At 36.4% G+C, this 16,616-nt stretch overlaps 1 protein-coding gene across 9 annotated transcripts in view; it reads left to right on the forward strand.

Moving 5' to 3' along the window:
- The window catches only part of RBMS3 (RNA binding motif single stranded interacting protein 3), a 1,359,336-nt gene that overhangs the window by 1,242,065 nt on the left and 100,655 nt on the right, over positions 1-16,616 (forward strand). For 7 of the 9 annotated variants that reach the window (XM_073901133.1, XM_073901128.1, XM_073901118.1 and 4 more), the window contains one exon: positions 982-1,032. The exons of the other annotated variants lie outside the window; for them this stretch is intronic. In XM_073901133.1, coding sequence (XP_073757234.1) covers positions 982-1,032 — 51 coding nt within the window. The remainder of the gene's footprint in view (positions 1-981; positions 1,033-16,616) is intronic. 9 annotated transcript variants of the gene reach the window in all.

Below are 16,616 nucleotides of genomic sequence, written 5' to 3' on the forward strand. Positions count from 1 at the left end.
GTGTGTGTGTGTGTGTGTGTGTGTGTGTGTGTGTGTGTGTGTGTGTTTTACGCATTTTTAAAAAAATCCAGGCCTATGTTTCAGCCAAGACCACCCAGTGAGCCCCAGTGTAGAGCACTTTGGTGACATGAATAAAATATCCACAGAAAAGTGATTTCACTTGGGAGGGCTCATAAGTGGAACTTAACTCTAGCTCCTTTTTTTTAAAAAAGGAATCAGAGCAATTTCCTCTGTTGTTGATTCTCGCCTTTCACCGCTTTCTTTTTTAACCTAAAGTTCATTGGCGATTTTGTTAGTGTGAGCGTATTGAAAACAAAGTGTTCAGGGTTCTCTATGTGACAATCAGCCCTTACAAGCTGACTTTCTCATTTGGCTGACAAGGCACATTTCTGAACAGTTGGTTGGCTCAAATTCTCATTTTTATTTGCCATACCGATTACCATGAAAGAAAAAAATCACAAACTTGCTTAACTTGAGTTTAGCCCAAATCATTCCCCCAAATTTCTGATTGATCTCTTTAATTCTCCTCCCAACTTTGACCACTTGGACTTATTTCCAAGATGGGATCACTTGAGAATTTGAAATTAGAAACAATGACAGAAAAAGAGGAAGTCTTAGCTGTCAACTCTTCGTTACTTACTTCTACCCTGGGAGTTGACCTCTAAGTAGCAGGTCCCTGAGGACTAGCCTAAGGCTCTAGCCTCTGACACCAACCTCAAATTATGCTCCAAGGCCCAGCCTGGCCCATGTGGGCACTGCAGCCAGCACCAGTGAAGTAGGAATTTGCTTACATTTTACCATGTTTCGGGGACCAAATTAACCAGGTCCAAGAATTTCCTTTCTATCCTTAGTTCTGAGCACTAATTAGCTATAAAGTCAGATGGACTCCACTTTCTTATGACCTAGTGTGACTCCACTGAACGCAAGAACCAAGTTCTCTCTGTGATTGCTTTGTGCTAATAAATGCTGTTTGATGCATAGGTCCAGAGTACTTCATGGATGCCTCATCCGCCATACGTTATGCAACCAACAGTAAGTGTTCTCAGTCACCTGAGGCTAAATATTTCTATTATCCAAGTGCAAGCTTTTGTAATGCATAGAAGCTTTGGGGTAAAGCTTTTGTTATATTCCATACCTCTTTCAGGCAGCCATATTTTCCAGATGAAAAGCTGTTCCTGAAATTCTACAAAAGCATGTACAATAGATAGATGGTAAAGTTAGAGAGAAAGAGAGAGAGGTGAAAGAAGGAGAAAGAGAGAGATGAGAGAGAAAGCGATGAGACAGAGAGAGAACAAACTTTGGAGGAAATAGCAGTCAACCTCCTAAGCTGATGTCTACCATTTGTTATGAATGGGAAATTGCTACTTCATGCAGGAATTCTGAACTCTGGACAATTTAATCCATTTATAGGGAGAAAGTCTGTTTTACTTCTTCTGTAATGCTTATTCTCTTTGGATGCAGTTGGATGTGCTTTGGGGGCAATTTTTAGTATCATGCCCAAGCATTGACTCAAAGCAATATATTTGAAGCATGAAGATAGTTGTGTACTAATAGATGAAGATATATATAGATAGAAAGCAAGGTTGCTAGATACTTTTTTTTAGGTTAAATAACTAGAGCCATTCTCTTTTTTTCTTTAGTGGAAAATCTCTTCTAAAAATATTCTAACTCTATTTTCTACTTGCTATATTTCCCATTTTGTGGCACAATATTATTTAAATCCCAAGGGAAAATATTACATATTTCATTAGAATCTAGACTGAAGGCTAATGATTCTATTTATCTTTGTCTAGGTTTTCCAGGTTTTCTAGCTCTGTAGAAGTATAAGATCGAGTGATTTCAATAGCAATATATATTCATGAGAATGGGAAGTAGGGGGGTTGGAGAACTGGACAGAAAGTCATGTGACGAGGTCTGTGGAATACTCTCCTGAGCATGCTCACATCTGTGCCTTTGTTTCCTTTTCTGTCACTATATTAATGGGGCTATTGGGAGGATCAGTTGAGAGCATATGTGAAAACAGTTTTTAAAGTATGACATGCTATACATTATTATTGACGTTATCCTTCTTACAATAGAATGTATTAGTTGTACAGGGAAAAAGCAATGCTACATTTTAACCCATTTAAAAGCTAAATATCAATAAGTTAGCACACATTAAAGAGCAGGGAACTAAATTCAGAGGCATCCATTTCTTGGAGTCAAAGGATCATAACACCTGGTTTTCATATTTGAGTTTTGTCCATTTTTTTAAAAAAAGAAGGAACATTTCTCATTGCTCTTAATGTTTTGATTGTTTTTTATTTAAAGAATAAAATATATATAGCTTAGTATGCAGAACTTTACACCATATTTTTCAAATTCCTCTATTTACTCTTATTTACACAACTTGGGGGATTCCTGAGTTCCTCTGGTCTATGTTCTATAAATCATATCAACATACAATGAATCCAGGCTACACTTTCATATCCAAGTCATGAGATAAAATACAATATACACTGCCAAGCCAATATATAGCACAGACTGAGCCGACACAGGGAAAGAGAAGTTCGGCCAAGTTCTAAAGTGGAGACTTTCTAGAAGGGAAAAACTACCTTATAAAAAATAATATCTTCATATACAGGGCACTAATGATAGCTTAGGCCTCACACTGAGGTGACAGATCATCTCATTGTGGCCAAAGGGAATGCACATCTGCAAAAATCCAAATATTTTCCCAGATGTCAAAATATGTAAGATTCTACCAGTACTTCTAGAACTGTGAGCAGAAGGGAAGATGTTTCTATGTATCTTTACTTCAGCTGTCACTCAGGACATTAGCAAAATTTTTCTTCCTCTCCTCCTCCACTCCAGCATGGCTTCAGCCCCATTTTTGGATGTGTTATTTCTCATACATCTTTCTCCAGCAATAGCTCTGTGCATGTGTGTATGTGTGTGTGTGTGTGTGTGTGTGTGTGTGTGTATGTTAATTTATCCCCTTGGATATTCCTTGCTATGGCTACTGCTCACTGATATCACTCACTTCCTGTGACTAGACAGTGCATCATGTTTGAGTTTAGGTTACTTGGTTTAAAATACAATATTTGTGGCTGGGGCAGATTCCTGGAAAAAGGAGTGCCTGGGCCACCCACCACTTTGTTGTCTTTAACATGGAATAATAGGCTAAACAGTGTCATGGAAACAGAGTTTGTGCCATCAATCTTTTCCCTGAAACAGTCTTGCTAGTTGTCTATATTGCATAAATAACCTTACCCAACCAGTCTTAATTTCATCATCAAAATGGGAGTTAAATTAATCACTGTACGATTAATAAATACAAAATAAATAATAAATGTTAAAATACAAAAATACTTAAGCAATCTAAGACAGATAAAACAAATATCTGGATCTGAGAAGAATGAATGAATGATGTGATGATTAATGGCATGAGTTGTTGGTTAGGCTCTTTGAGATAGGAAACCTTTCTGTTATGCAACTCTGGGCAATTAAACTTTCTGAGTCACCATTTCCTCATCTTTAATATAGACATACTAATGCCTAAATAATTATGCACTTTTTTCATTAAAAGAAATAAGGTATTAAAGCTCCTAAAATTTAGTATGGCAAATAGCAAACACTCAGCAAATTACTATTATTATTACTTAGTTATATGAGTACACTGAACATTATACTTGAGATTAGCCCAATTATATAACATGAGAGTTGGTACAGAAGAAAGTTGAGAATAAGCAATAATCACCTATTTCTACCACATTCGTACTATTTATTTAACTTACTTTGCTAATGAGTTTTTGGAGATAGCCCTATGGCTATAAATAAGACAAATTGCTTAGACTGGTACATTTTTCATTTACTTACTAAACCATTCAGTACCTAAGCCAGGAAAAAAAGGCCTACTGGGTACCTTCTTTATGTTGGTAACTGGAACCTACTTTACAAATAAATTCAAGGTGTACACTATCTACATATCTTGAATACATTGCCCATAATTCTGATTTGCTTACAACTGTTCTCTCTCTCATGTTTTCTCTCCCGCCATTCTGAGAAAATCTCATGTATAAGCTCAAAGTGTAAACATGTTTCTCCCCCATCACTGTGAATGCACACTGACTCCTACACTGGAGCTGGAAGCCCTTCAGGTTCTCTTTCAGGCCTGACTCAAAGGACTCCAAGATTTCAACCGGGCTTGTATCCAAAGAGACTTCAGAAAAGTCTTAAAGTAGAACACTGTGCCTCTGGTCTTTTCCAGGGTAGATGAATGGTTAAAATGCGAGTGGAGGGAGAAGACAGGTGAGGATTAGCAAGAGAGAAATGAAATGATGGGAAGAAGGAAAAGAAGTAGGCAAGGGACGAGAGAACAGAAATAGTAAGCATAAAGGTGAAGTGTGCCATTTAAGTTTGTTTCTTTAGAGATTTAATTTTGAGTTGTGTTGTATTATACTTTGTAGATTTAGAAAAAGATTCTGAGAGGCTTTTCACTCTTTTTTTTTTTTTTTTTTTTTTTTTAGTAGAGGGAGAAAGGGTGGTGAGGGGGAGAGGGAGAGAGAGAGAGAATCTTAAGCAGGCTACACACCCAGTACGGAGCCCCACACGACACTCCATCTCACCACCCCGAGATCATGACCTGAGCCGAAATCAAGAATCCCACACTTAACCGACTGAGCCACCCAAGCACCCTGAGGCTTTTCACTTTTAAGGAAGAGGGGATAAATTCTCCTTGACTGCATTATAACTATCATCCTGGTGTTTGTGCAAGGAAACAGTTCTCTGTCAGTTAGTGGACTCTGAGACCTTATCAGGTCCCCTGGGAAGTTGTCAAACCCCACTTAGAGCAGCAAGAACATTTCTGTTCACACTTTGTCACTGTTCCCCTGAATAGACACCAAGGAGAGAGCACTGTTAGATGACTTTAGGAACTCACTTTTTGCTGTGAGGAAGCAAAAATGCTGACTTTTGTCAGTGCAATCGGTTATTCATTGCAGCTTCTCAATGCAGACTTCTGTAATGTATTTTGAAATTCCCCATCACACTGACAGAATTTTAATAGATGATGGATTGCACCAAATATCTACTCTGCATAGCATCATGTTACACTGGGATCTTATATGAATGCACAATTGTAATTCCTGTGTTGCAATACATTGGGTATTTTGTTAAATCTGTGCTGACAAGGCGAAAAGATGATAGTTCCCAAGAAGAAGCATAGTCCTATTCCCTTAAATTGAATTTAGGCTCATTTGAATCATAAATCTTCTGTTTTTCATATGGTTAGCATTATATTATCTCAAGGAGAAAGGTCAGCTTTCATTTTTACTTAATTACAAATCAGTTATCTAATTACAGTAGTCTAAGAAATGGAAGATGCCCTATTGAATCATTGGATGGTTTCTTGCCATGCATGGTTAAATTATGACTTTTATGATTAATAAACTTTAAGTAGATAGCTAAAGAGTAAATATAAACTCCCCCTCTACAACAAGGCTGTTCAAGAAATCTCCAGAACATTTGATTTGGTCATTCCTTATCAGGAAACAGACAAGGCCTAGAGGCTTAGTTTTAGAGGTTGTATGCTACAAATTTATAGGTGTATTTTCTGTAAAAACCCATCACCTAATGTGGAAAGAATATTGAAATCATTTGAATTCTGTTCAGAAAGCAAGGTTTTTCAGATATTATCCTTTTACTGCAACACTTGAGCTGAGCAAAAATCCTAAATCTCATAGTTTCATTAGCAAAGTAATAAAGTCAAAATGCTTTGGCTATCAAAGGAGTTAACTTGGTAAATATATATCTACAGGCCAAATCTTTTTTTAACTACATAGCAAAAACAAAATGACAGCGACTCTAACATATTTATACTATTTCTACTGGAAGATAATTCAAATGAGTGAGAATAACCTTAGCAGGAGCATCTTCTTTAGAGCCTTACCTCCTTTTAAATATACTGCTGGGGTAAAGTGAATATGAACAAAACCATTTACACAGAAAGCCTCTTAGACCTTGACTACTGTAAAAAAAAAAATAGTGCTGGCTTTCCATTGTTAAATATAACTTCAAAGTTCTACAATAAGTTTTCAATAATCTAAAAAAACCCATTAAACAATGAAACTCAAGGCTCATAATTCATAAGTGCATAGAGCATAAGGGACTTTCCACTTAGGACCCCTTCACTTACCAATTCTACTCTCCAGAAATAAACCTAGTAAATAAATTTTTATGTCACATCCAGTCAGTTTTTTATGCATATGGAAGTCTGTATGTACTTGTGTGTAAATGTATATGTATTTTTAACGTCTATACAAGATCGCTCTACAAATATTGTATTGCCGCTTGACTTACTTTTTCTCAATAATAAGAATGTACTGTATGTCATTGCATGAATCACATATAGATCTATGTCATATTTTTTAACACTTCACAATATGCCGTTATATAAATGCACCAAAAGGCATTTAACAAATTTCCTAGTCACAGTTCTTTAAGTTGCTTCTAGTACTTGATCATAAAGTCAAGACTGTAATATTGAGCACTTGTGAGAAAATATCTGTAGGATAAATTGCTGGTACAAAAAGTATGTGTGTTTTAAGATTTGATATACATTACTGTCAATTGTACTTCAAGTGAGAGTGTCTATTTCTCCATGGCCTCAATTAACACTGGGCATTCTTAAGTTTCAAATATTTTGTTAATGTGATAAATAGTGAACGGTATTTTGCTGATGTTTTACTATTATTTCTCTGAGTCCTAGAAGAGTTGAGTTGCTTTTCATGTTTGTTGACTAATTCCCCCCCCGCCCCCCCGGAGCTCCAAGTTCATGTGATTTGCTCATTTCTCTTTTGGGGTGTTGATCTCCTATTTTTTAAAAGCTGTTATTGCAGTTAGTTAACATTGTCATAGACAATTTAGATGTTTTCTGTTTCCTTTTAATTTAATGTTTTGGTGTTCATCATGCAGGACTTTAGTATTTAGTATTATGTGTTTAGTATTTACCAGTTTTTCCCTTTAGAGCAAGGATCATCAAACTTTTTCTGTAAAGATCCAAGCATAAATATTGTCAGTTTTGTGAGCTGTATGGTCTCTCTCACACCTAGGCAGTGCTGTGGTTGGAGAGTGAAAGCAGCCATAGACAGTACATAAATGACTTGGCATGGCTGAGTTTCAAGAAACTTTATTTCCAGAAACAGGTGAGGGCCACATTTGGTTTATAGGCTGTGTTTTGCCATCCCCTGCTTTAGAGCATCTGGACTCCCATGTGAAATACCTTATTAAAAAAAAGATTTAAGGGTCGCCTAGGTGGCTCAGTCGTTAAGCGTCTACTTTCGGCTCAGGTCATGTCCTGGGATCGAGCCCTGCATTGGGCTCCATGCTCCGCAGGAAGCCTGCTTCTCCCTCTCTCACTCCCACTGCTTGTGTTCCCTCTCTCACTGTGTCTCTCTCTGTCAAATAAATAAATAAAATCTTAAAAAAAAAAGATTTAAAACACTATAGGTTAAAAATAAATAATAAAACACCCTATGTCGTTGTTTACTGGTTTTTTTTTTGTTACTTTGGTGTTTTTGAGTTTAATAACTTTTTTTAAATTGAGATAAAATTGACATAAAACATTGTATCACCATAGATTTTATTATTGTGTTTATAGTAAGTTTTATTTTCAAGTTTTGTTACTTTTGGAGTTTATTTTGCAATATGGTATGAGATTTTGGTCCAACTTTTTTCCCCAAATGGGCAACCAATTGTCATAACGACTTTTGCTGTATAAATCATCTATATTTTCTCCACCGATGTAAAATTTTATTTCAATTTTAATCATACAATAACTCTCTTTATATCTTTGGTATATTTCTGGAATCAATTCTGTTCTGTTGATCTACTTTTTGACCATTACTCTAGTATTTTAATTATCACTTCATAATACCATATATATCTGACAGGACTTAATCCCCAACATTATTGTTTGTTGTTGTTTATCAAGAATTTTTCTAGTGTTTTGTTTCTCAAGAATTTTTCTAGCTATTTTATATTTCCAAATTAATTTTAGTAGCAGTTTGTCAAGTTAAAGAAGTCCACTTTAATATTGATAGAGATCACTTTGAATTTATATATTAACTAATGGGAAATATAAAAATATGATATATGTACAATGAATTTTTCTAAAAAAAAATAAGTCCTTCCATTTACTCAAGATTTTTTTACTTTCTCCCCTAGCTTTATTGAGGTAAAATTGACAAATAAAATTGTGAGACACATAAAGTGAGTGTTGTTGTGATTTGATACATATATACATTATGGAAGGACTCTCACCGTCTAGGTAATTACCATATCCATTATCTTTTGTGTGTGTGTGTGTGTGCGTGCGTGTGTGTTAGAGAGAGAACATTTGAGTTTCATTCTCTCAGCAAATTTCAATTATATACTCCAGTGTTATTACCTATAGTCATCATGATTTACTTAGATCCTCAGACTTTATTCATCTTATAGCTGGAAGTTTGTATTCTTTTACCAACCTCTCCCTATTTTCCCCAAATCCCGCCCCCCCCCAAACCCTGGCAAACACTACTTTTCTATTCTGTGTTTCTGAGTTTGGGTTGTTTGATTGATTGCTGTATTTATTCCTTTTAGATTTCACATATAAGTGATACCGTGCAATATTTGTCTTTCACTGCCGGCCTTATTCCACTTAGTATAATGCCCTCAAGTTACATCCATGTTGTCACAAATGGCAGGATTTCCTTCCTTCTTATGGATGAATAATATTCCATTGTATGTATATATAACAACTTTACCCCTTCGTCCATAGACAGACACTTGGGTTGTTTCCATATCTTGGCTCTTGTTGTGCAAGATGTTGTGCAATACTGTAATGAACATGGGAGTGCAGATATCTCTTTAGGATCCTGCTTTCATTTCCTTGAATATATACCATAAATGGGATTCCTGGATCATATGCAGTTCTAATTTTTATTTTTTGAGGAATCTTCATACTGTTTTCCGTAATAGCTGCATCAATTTACTTTCCCATCAACAGGGCACAAGGGCTTCCTTTCTCTACATTCTCGCTAACACTTGTTATCTCTTGTCTTTTCCATAACGGTCATTCTGACAGGAATGAAGTGATATCTCATTATGTTTTGATTTTCATTTCCCTGATGATTAGAGATGTTGAGCACCTTCTCATGTGCCTGCTGGGCATTTGTATTCTTCCATGGAAAAATACCCATTCAGTTGTTCTTCCCATTTTAAAAATCAGATTGTTTGGTTTTTCACTACTGAGTTGTATGAGTTCTTTACATATTTTGGATATTAACCCTTTATCAGATATATGATTTGTAAATATTTTTCCCCATTCTATAAGTTGCCTTTTCATTTTGTTGATGTTTTCCTTTTTTGTGCAGAAGCTTTTTAGTTTGATGGAATCCTACTGTTTATTTTTGCTTTTGTGCCTCTATTTTGGTGTCAAATCCAAAAAGTCATTTCCAAGACCAAGGTCAGGGAGCTTACCCCTTATGTTTTCTTCTAAGAGTTTTACAGTTTCAGGTCTTCTGTTCAAGTCTTAATCTAATTTGGGTTGATTTTTGTGTATGGTATAAGATAGGGATGCAGTTTCATTTTTGTTGCATGTGGCTATCCAGTTTTTGTAACATTATTTATTGAAGACTATTCCCCGTTGTATATTCTTGACAACTTTGTTGTAAATTAATTGACCATATAGTGATGGGTTTACTTCTGGGTTCTCTAATCTGTTCTCTTGGGCTGTGCATCTCTTTTTATGCCAATTCCATACTGTTTTAATTACTATAGTTTTGTAATATAGTTTGAAATAAGGAAGTATATGTCTACAGCTTTATTCTTTTTGGTCAAGATTACTTTGGCTATTCAGGGTCCTTTGTGGTTCCGTACAAATTTTAGGATTATTCCCTCTATTTCTATAAAAAATGCTTTTGGAATTTTGATAGGGATTGCATTGAATCTGTAGATTGCTTTCAGTAGTATGGGCCTTTTAACAATATTAATTCTTCCAATTCATGATCATGGAATAACATACCATTTATTTGTGTCTTCTTCAATTTATTTCATCCCTGGTTAAATTTACTCCTAGGTGAAATTATTATATTTGATGAAGTTGTAAATGGAATTGCTTTCTTAATTTCTCTTTCTGATAGTTTGTTGTTAGTGTATAGAAATGCAAGTGTTTTTTATATATTGATTTTGTATACTGAAACTTACTGAATTTGTTTATTAGTCCTAACGGTTTTTGGTAGAGCCTTTAGAGTTTATATATATATCAAGCCATCAGCAAATAGAGAGTTTTACATCTTCCTTTCTAATTTGGATGCCTTTTATTTCTTTTTATTGCCTAATTGCTCTAGCTAGGACTTTCAGTACTATGTTGAATAAAAGTGATGAGAGTGAGCATCCTTTTCTTATTCCTGAAAGCTTTTCACTGTTAAGTATAATGTTAGCTGTGGCTTTCTTATATATGGCCTTTATTACGTTGAGGTGCATTTCCTCTATACCTAGTTTGTTGAGAGGTTTTATCATGACTGGATGATAAATTTTATCAAATACGTTTTCTGCATTTGTTGAGATGATCCTCTGATTTTGATACCTATTTTGTTAATGTGATTATCACATTGATTAATTTGAAAATGTTGAACCATCCTTGTATTTGCATCTCTGAAATAAATCCCACTTGATCATGGTGTATGATCCTTTTAATACATTGTTAGATTTGGCTAATACTTTGTTAGGAATTTTTGAATCTGTGTTCATCAAGGATATGGTCTATATTTCCTTTTCTTGTAGTGTCCTTGCCTGCTGTCATATCAGGGTAATACTGGCCTTGTAAAATAAGTTTGGAAGTACTCTTTCATCTTCTCGTTTTTGGAAGAGTTTAGGAAAGATTGGTATTAATTCTTCTTTAAATGTGTGGTAGAATTCACTGATGAAGTCATGTGGTCCTGGACTTTTGTTTGTCGGGAGGCTTTTGATTACTGATCCAATCTCCTTACTAGTAACTGGTCATTCAAATTTCTATTTCTTGATGATTCAGTCTTCATAGGTTGAATGTTTCTAGGAATTTATCATTTCTTTTAGGTTGTCCAATTTTTTGTGTGCGTAATTGATCATATGATCCTTTGTATTTGTGTGGTATCAATTGTAATCTTTCCCTTTCATTTCTAATTTTGTTTGAATCCTCTCTCTTTTTTTTTTTTTGATTAGTCTAGCTAAAGGTTTGTCTATTTTGCTTATCTGTTCAAAAAACCAGATCTTACTTCATTGATCTTTTCTGTTGTTTTTTAGTTTCTATTTCATTTATTTCTACTCTGATTTTCTTATTTTTTTTCCTTCTACAAACTGTGGGCTTTATTTATTCTTTTTCTACTTCCTTGTGGCTCAAGGTTAAGTTGTTTATTTGAGCTCTTTCTTTTTTCTTAGTGTAGGCATTTATCTTCATGAACTTCCCTTTTAAATTACTTTTGTTGCATTTCCTAAGTTTTGGAATGCTATATTTCCATTTGCATTGGTCTCAAGATTTTTTATTACTTCTCTTTCACTTTCTTCTTTGACTCATTTTTGTTTAGTAACATACAGTTTTTTTTAATAATTTTTTTATTATGTTATGTTAATCACCATATATTACATCATTAGTTTTCGATGTAGTGTTCCATGATTCATTGTTTGCGTATAACACCCAGTGCTCCATTCAGTACGTGCTCTCTTTAATACCCACCACCGGCTAACCCATCCCCCCACCCCCCTCCCTTCTGTGATTTTTTTAAAATTTTTTATTGTTATGTTAATCACCATACATTACATCATTGGTTTTTGATGTAGTGTTCCATGATTCATTGTTTGTGCATAACACCCAGTGCTCCACGCAGAATATGCCCTCTTTAATACCCATCACCAGGCTAACCCATCCCCCCACCCCCTCCCCTCTAGAACCCTCAGTTTGTTTTTCAGAGTCCATCGTCTCTCATGGTTCATCTCCCCCTCTGATATCCACCCCCTTCATTGTTCCCCGCCTGCTATCTTCTTTTTTTTTTTTCTTAACATATATTGCATTATTTGTTTCAGGGGTACAGATCTGTGATTCAACAGTCTTGCACAATTCACAGCTCTCACCATAGCACACACCCTCCCCAATGTCTATCACCCAGCCACCCCATCCCTCCCACCCCCCACCACTCCGGCAACCCTCAGTTTGTTTCCTGAGATTAAGAATTCCTCATATCAGTGAGATCATATGATACATGTCTTTCTCTGATTGACTTATTTCATTCAGCATAACACCCTCCAGTTCCATCCACGTCGTTGCAAATGGCAAGATCTCATTCCTTTTGATGGCTGCATAATATTCCATTGGGTATATATACCACTCCTTCTTTATCCATTCATCTGTTGATGGACATCTTGGCTCTTTCCACAGTTTGGCTATTGTGGACATTGCTGCTATAAACATTGGGGTACACGTACCCCTTCGGATCCCTATATTTGTATCTTTGTGGTAAATACCCAGTAGTGCAATTGCTGGATCATATGCTTGCTCTATTTTCAACTGTTTGAGGAACCTCCATACTGTTTTACAGAGGGGTTGCACCAGCTTGCCTTCCACCAACAGTGTAGGAGGGTTCCCCTTTCTCCACATCCCCACCAACATCTGTCATTTCCTGACTTGTTAATTTTAGCCATTCTGACGGGTGTGAGGTGGTATCTCATTGAGGTTTTGATTTGAATTTCCCGGATGCCGAGCGATGTTGAGCACTTTTTCATGTGTCTGTTGGCCATTTGGATGTCTTCTTTGGAGAAATGTCTGTTCATGTCTTCTGCCCATTTCTTGATTGGATTATTTGTTGTTTGGGTGTTGAGTTTGATAAGTTCTTTATAGATTTTGGATACTAGCCCTTTATGTGATATGTCATTTGCAAATATCTTCTCCCATTCTGTCAGCTGTCTTTTGTTTTTTTGGACTGTTTCTTTTGCTGTGCAAAAGCTTTTTATCTTGATAAAGTCCCACTAGTTCATTTTTGCCCTTGCTTCCCTTGCCTTTGGCGATGTTTCTAGGAAGAAATTGCTGCGGCTGAGGTTGAAGAGGTTGCGGCCTGTGTTCTCCTTTAGGATTTTGATGGACTCCTGTCTTACGTTTAGGTCTTTCAACCATTTTGAATCTATTTTTGTCTGTGGTGTAAGGAAATGGTCCGGTTTCATTCTTCTGCATGTGGCTGTCCAATTTTCCCAACACCATTTGTTGAAGAGACTGTCTTTTTTCCATTGGACATTCTTTCCTGCTTTGGCAAAGATTAGTTGACCAGAGAGTTGAGGGTCCATTTCTGGGCTCTCTATTCTGTTCCATTGATCGATGTGTCTGTTTTTGTACCAGTACCATACTGTCTTGATGATGACAGCTTTGTAATAGAGCTGGAAGTCCGGAATTGTGATGCCACCAGCTTTGGTTTTCCTTTTCAACATTCCTCTGGCTATTCGGGGTCTTTTCTGGTTCCATACAAATTTAGGATTATTTGTTCCATTTTTTGAAAAAAGTGGATGGGATTTTGATGGGGATTGCATTGAATGTGTATCTTGCTCTAGGTAGCGTTGACATCTTCACAATATTTGTTCTTCCAATCCATGAGCATGGAACGTTTTTCCATTTCTTTGTGTCTTCCTCAATTTCTTTCATGAGTATTTTATGGTTTTCTGAGTACAGATCCTTTGCCTCTTTGGTTAGATTTATTCCTAGGTATCTTATGGTTTTGGGTGCAATGGTAAATGGGATCGACTCCTTGATTTGTCTCTTCTGTCTCGTTGTTGGTGTATAGGAATGCCAATGATTTGTGTGCATTGATTTTATATCCTACTACTTGACTGAATTCCTGCATGAGTTCTAGCAGATTTGGGGTGGAGTCTTTTGGGTTTTCCACATACAGTATCATATCATCTGCAAAGAGTGAGAGTTTGAATTCTTCTTTGCCTATTTGGATGCCTTTGATTTCTTTTTGTTGTCTGATTGCGGTGCTAGGACTTCTAATACTATGTTGAATAACAGTGGTGATAGTGGACATCCCTGCCGCGTTCCTGACCTTAGGGGAAAAGTTCTCAGCTTTTCCCCATTGAGAATGATATTCGCTATAGGTTTTTCATAGATGGCTTTTATGATATTGAGGTATGTGCCCTCTATCCCTATACTCTGAAGAGTTTTGATCAAGAAAGGATGCTGTACTTTGTCAGATGCTTTTTCTGCGTCTATTGAGAGGATCATATGGCTCTTGTTCTTTCTTTTGTTAATGTATTGTATCGCGTTAATTGATTTGCGGATGTTGAATCAATGTTGCAGCCCAGGGATAAATCCCATTTGGTCATGGTGAATAATCTTTTTAATGTACTGTTGGATCCTGTTGGCTAGTATTTTGGTGAGAATTTTTGCATCCATCTTCATCGATGATATTGTTCTGTAATTCTACTTTTTGATGGGGTCTCTGTCTGGTTTGGGGATCAAGGTAATGGTGGCCTCATAAAATGAGTTTGGAAGTTTTCCTTCCATTTCTATTTTTTGGAACAGTTTCAGGAGAAGAGGTATTAATTCTTCTTTAAATGTCTGATCGAATTCCCCTGGGAAGCCATCTGGCCCTGGGCTTTTGTTTGTTGGGAGATTTTTGATGACTGCTTCAATTTCCTTAGTGGTTATAGGTCTGTTCAGGTTTTCTATTTCTTCCTGGTTCAATTTTGGTAGTTGATACATCTCTAGGAATGCACCCATTTCTTCCAGGTTATCTAATTTGCTGGCATAGAGTTGCTCATAATAGGTTTTTATAATTGTTTGTATTTCTTTGGTGTTGGTTGTGATCTCTCATCTTTCATTCATGATTTTGTTGATTTGGGTCCCTTTCTCTTTTCTTTTTGATACGTCTGGCCAGGGGTTTATCAATCTTGTTAATTCTTTCAAAGAACCAGCTCCTAGTTTCGTTGATCTGTTCTACTGTTATTTTGGTTTCTATTTCATTGATTTCTCTTCTGATCTTTATTATTTCTCTTCTCCTGCTGGGTTTAGGCTTTCTTTGCTGTTCTTTCTCCAGCTCCTTTTGGTAGAGTGTTAGGTTGTGTATTTGAGACCTTTCTTGTTTCCTGAGAAAGGCTTGTATTGCTATATACTTTCCTCTCAGGACTGCCTTTGCTGTATTCCAAAGATTTTGAACAGTTGTGTTTTCATTTTCATTGGTTTCCATGAAATTTTTTAATTCTTCTTTAATTTCCTGGTTGACCCATTCTTTCTTTAGTAGGATGCTCTTTAGCCTCCATGTATTTGAGTTCTTTCCGACTTTCCTCTTGTGATTGAGTTCTAGTTTCAAAGCATTATGGTCTGAAAATATGCGGCAAATAATCCCAATCATTTGGTACCGGTTGAGACCTGATTTGTGACCTAGGATGTGATCAGTTCTGGAGAATGTTCCATGGGCACTAGAGAAGAATGTGTATTCCGTTGCTTTGGGATGGAATGTTCTGAATATACCTGTGAAATCCATTTGGTCCAGTGTGTCATTTAAAGTTTTTATTTCCTTGTTGCTGTTTTGCTTAGATGATCTGTCCATTTCAGTGAGGGGTGTTAAAGTCCCCCACTATTATTGTATTGTTGTCAATGTGTTTCTTTGCTTTTGTTATTAATTGCCTTATATAATTGGCTGCTCCCATGTTAGGGCCATAGATATTTACAATTGTGAGATCTTCTTGTTGGATAGACTCTTTAAGTAGGATATAGTGTCCTTCTTCATCTCTTCTTACACTCTTTGTTTTAAAATCTAATTTGTCTGATATAAGGATTGCCACCCCAGCTTTCTTTTGGTGCCATTAGCATGGTAAATGGTTTTCCACCCCCTCACTTTCAATCTGGGGATGTCTTTGGGTCTAAAATGAGTCTCTTGCAGACAGCATATTAATGGGTTTTGTTTTTTAATCCAATCTGATAGCCTGTGTCTTTTGATTGGGGCATTTAGCCCATTTTCCTTCAGGGTAACTATTGAAAGATATGAATTTAGTGCCATTGTATTGCCTGTAAGGTGACACTGACTGTATATTGTCTGTGTTCCTTTCTGATCTATGCTGCTTTTAGGCTCTCTCTTTCCTTAGAGGACCCCTTTCAATATTTCTTGGAGGGCTGGTTTCGTGTTTGCCAATTCCTTTAGTTTTTGTTTGTCCTGGAAACTTTTTATCTCTCCTTCTATTTTCAATGACAGCCTAGCTGGATATAGTATTCTTGGCTGCAGATTTTTCTCGTTTAGAGCCCTGAAGATATCATGCCAGTCCTTTCGGGCCTGCCAGGTCTCTGTGGATAGGTCTGTTGCCTATCTAATATTTCTACCATTGTAGGTTACCTGTCTCTTCTCCCCAGCTGCTTTCAGGATTTTCTCTTTGTCTCTGAGACTCGTAAGTTTTACTATTAGATGTCGGGGTGTTGACCTATTTTTATTGATTTTGAGAGGGGTTCTCTGTGCCTCCTGGATTTTGATGCCTGTTTCCTCCCTCACATTAGGGAAGTTCTCTGCTATTACTTGCTCCAATATACCTTCTGCCCCTTTCTCTCTTTCTTCTTCTTCTGGGATCCCAATTATTCTAATGTTGTT

Source organism: Callorhinus ursinus, unplaced genomic scaffold (assembly GCF_003265705.2).
Source record: "Callorhinus ursinus isolate GAN/ISIS: 27379988/994484 unplaced genomic scaffold, GSC_fseal_2.0 scaffold1, whole genome shotgun sequence".
In the NCBI taxonomy this organism is placed as follows: domain Eukaryota; kingdom Metazoa; phylum Chordata; class Mammalia; order Carnivora; family Otariidae; genus Callorhinus; species Callorhinus ursinus.